Raw genomic sequence first — 1197 nt, 5'->3', positions numbered from 1 at the left:
TTATGGTTTATGGTTTATGCGTTATGGAGTGAGTGGTAGTGGTTATGGTCTCTATGGTTCAATGGTAATGTTTATTGTAATTGTAATGGTAATCATAATCGTAATAATACCAGGAGTCTATCAATTGATAGCCTCCTGATAATACTGATAATGGTAATAGTAATGGGCTTTGTAATAATTGTAGTGGTAATGTAGATGAGGGTAGCTTTATCAAAGGTACTGTCGAAATTCCGCTTAAAGCAGATCCGACGTTCCTTGCTGCAGCAATTGTTGCACGAGGCATGAAAAATAGGTTCTTATTTGTTTCATATCGATATCGTTTTTCACTCCGTTTCAGAACACGTCAACGAAAACATCGTCGTGTCGAAGCCGTTTAAGGAGGACGTGGTGCAGCCTATCCTCAAGGTAGGCACGTACATCCTTACATCTAATTAAGCATCTCCTATCAACCTAAACATCTCCTTGTTTACCTCTACCGAGTCCATCTCAGTCGGAGGAAAAATCTTCTCAAAACTCAATAATTAATCGTAATTAGTTAATTTACTTTTAATAATAATTAATATAATAATTTATTATTATTATAAGTAAATAATAGTATTTGTTAACAATAATAGGAATCAACAATAATTTAAACCTCAAATCCCTCGTTCCGTACGGGGGCATTCGATAAAAATCGAGCGAGCGAACCATACCGACACACGTTCTCTTGTCGCGTCGTTGCAGAGGCATTTCCGGCGCGACGAGTTTCTCGGCCGCATCAACGAGATGGTCTACTTCCTGCCGTTCTCTGTCTCCGAGCTGAGATGCCTCGTCGCCAGGGAACTCGAGTTCTGGGCGGCGAAGGTAGGTCACGCGGCCACGCCCCCTGGCATCTGACTTTGCGACACACTTCGATTTCAAAGTGGGCGTGGCATAATTGTGGCGTAGTTTTGGGAAGCTGAGGTTTGGGCACGGCATACATGCTACGAACCATACGGTTATCATTGTAGAGCAGTAGTCCGTATGAGATATAAAATGGAATATAAGAGAAATATATAATACAACAACAAACAACAATCGTTTTACGGCTGTTTTCCCTGCTTACGCCGGGGTTGGCCGGGAGCTCCCCATGACAGTCTCCTCCACTTTGCGTGGTATTGTGCGTCTTCACTCTTCAACCCATGTTCTTTCAAGAGAGATATATGATATATATTATAT

General features: G+C 41.6%; 1 protein-coding gene across 1 annotated transcript in view; it reads left to right on the top strand.

Moving 5' to 3' along the window:
- The window catches only part of LOC106819343 (caseinolytic peptidase B protein homolog), a gene marked incomplete at both ends in the record, with an annotated part of 9850 nt that overhangs the window by 8152 nt on the left and 501 nt on the right, over window positions 1-1197 (top strand). The window contains 2 exons of the mRNA XM_014823987.1: window positions 293-405; window positions 724-843. Coding sequence (XP_014679473.1) covers window positions 293-405; window positions 724-843 — 233 coding nt within the window. The remainder of the gene's footprint in view (window positions 1-292; window positions 406-723; window positions 844-1197) is intronic.

This window comes from Priapulus caudatus, unplaced genomic scaffold (assembly GCF_000485595.1).
Source record: "Priapulus caudatus unplaced genomic scaffold, Priapulus_caudatus-5.0.1 Scaffold3233, whole genome shotgun sequence".
In the NCBI taxonomy this organism is placed as follows: domain Eukaryota; kingdom Metazoa; phylum Priapulida; class Priapulimorpha; order Priapulimorphida; family Priapulidae; genus Priapulus; species Priapulus caudatus.
This window is presented reverse-complemented; position numbering and strand designations above follow the sequence as displayed.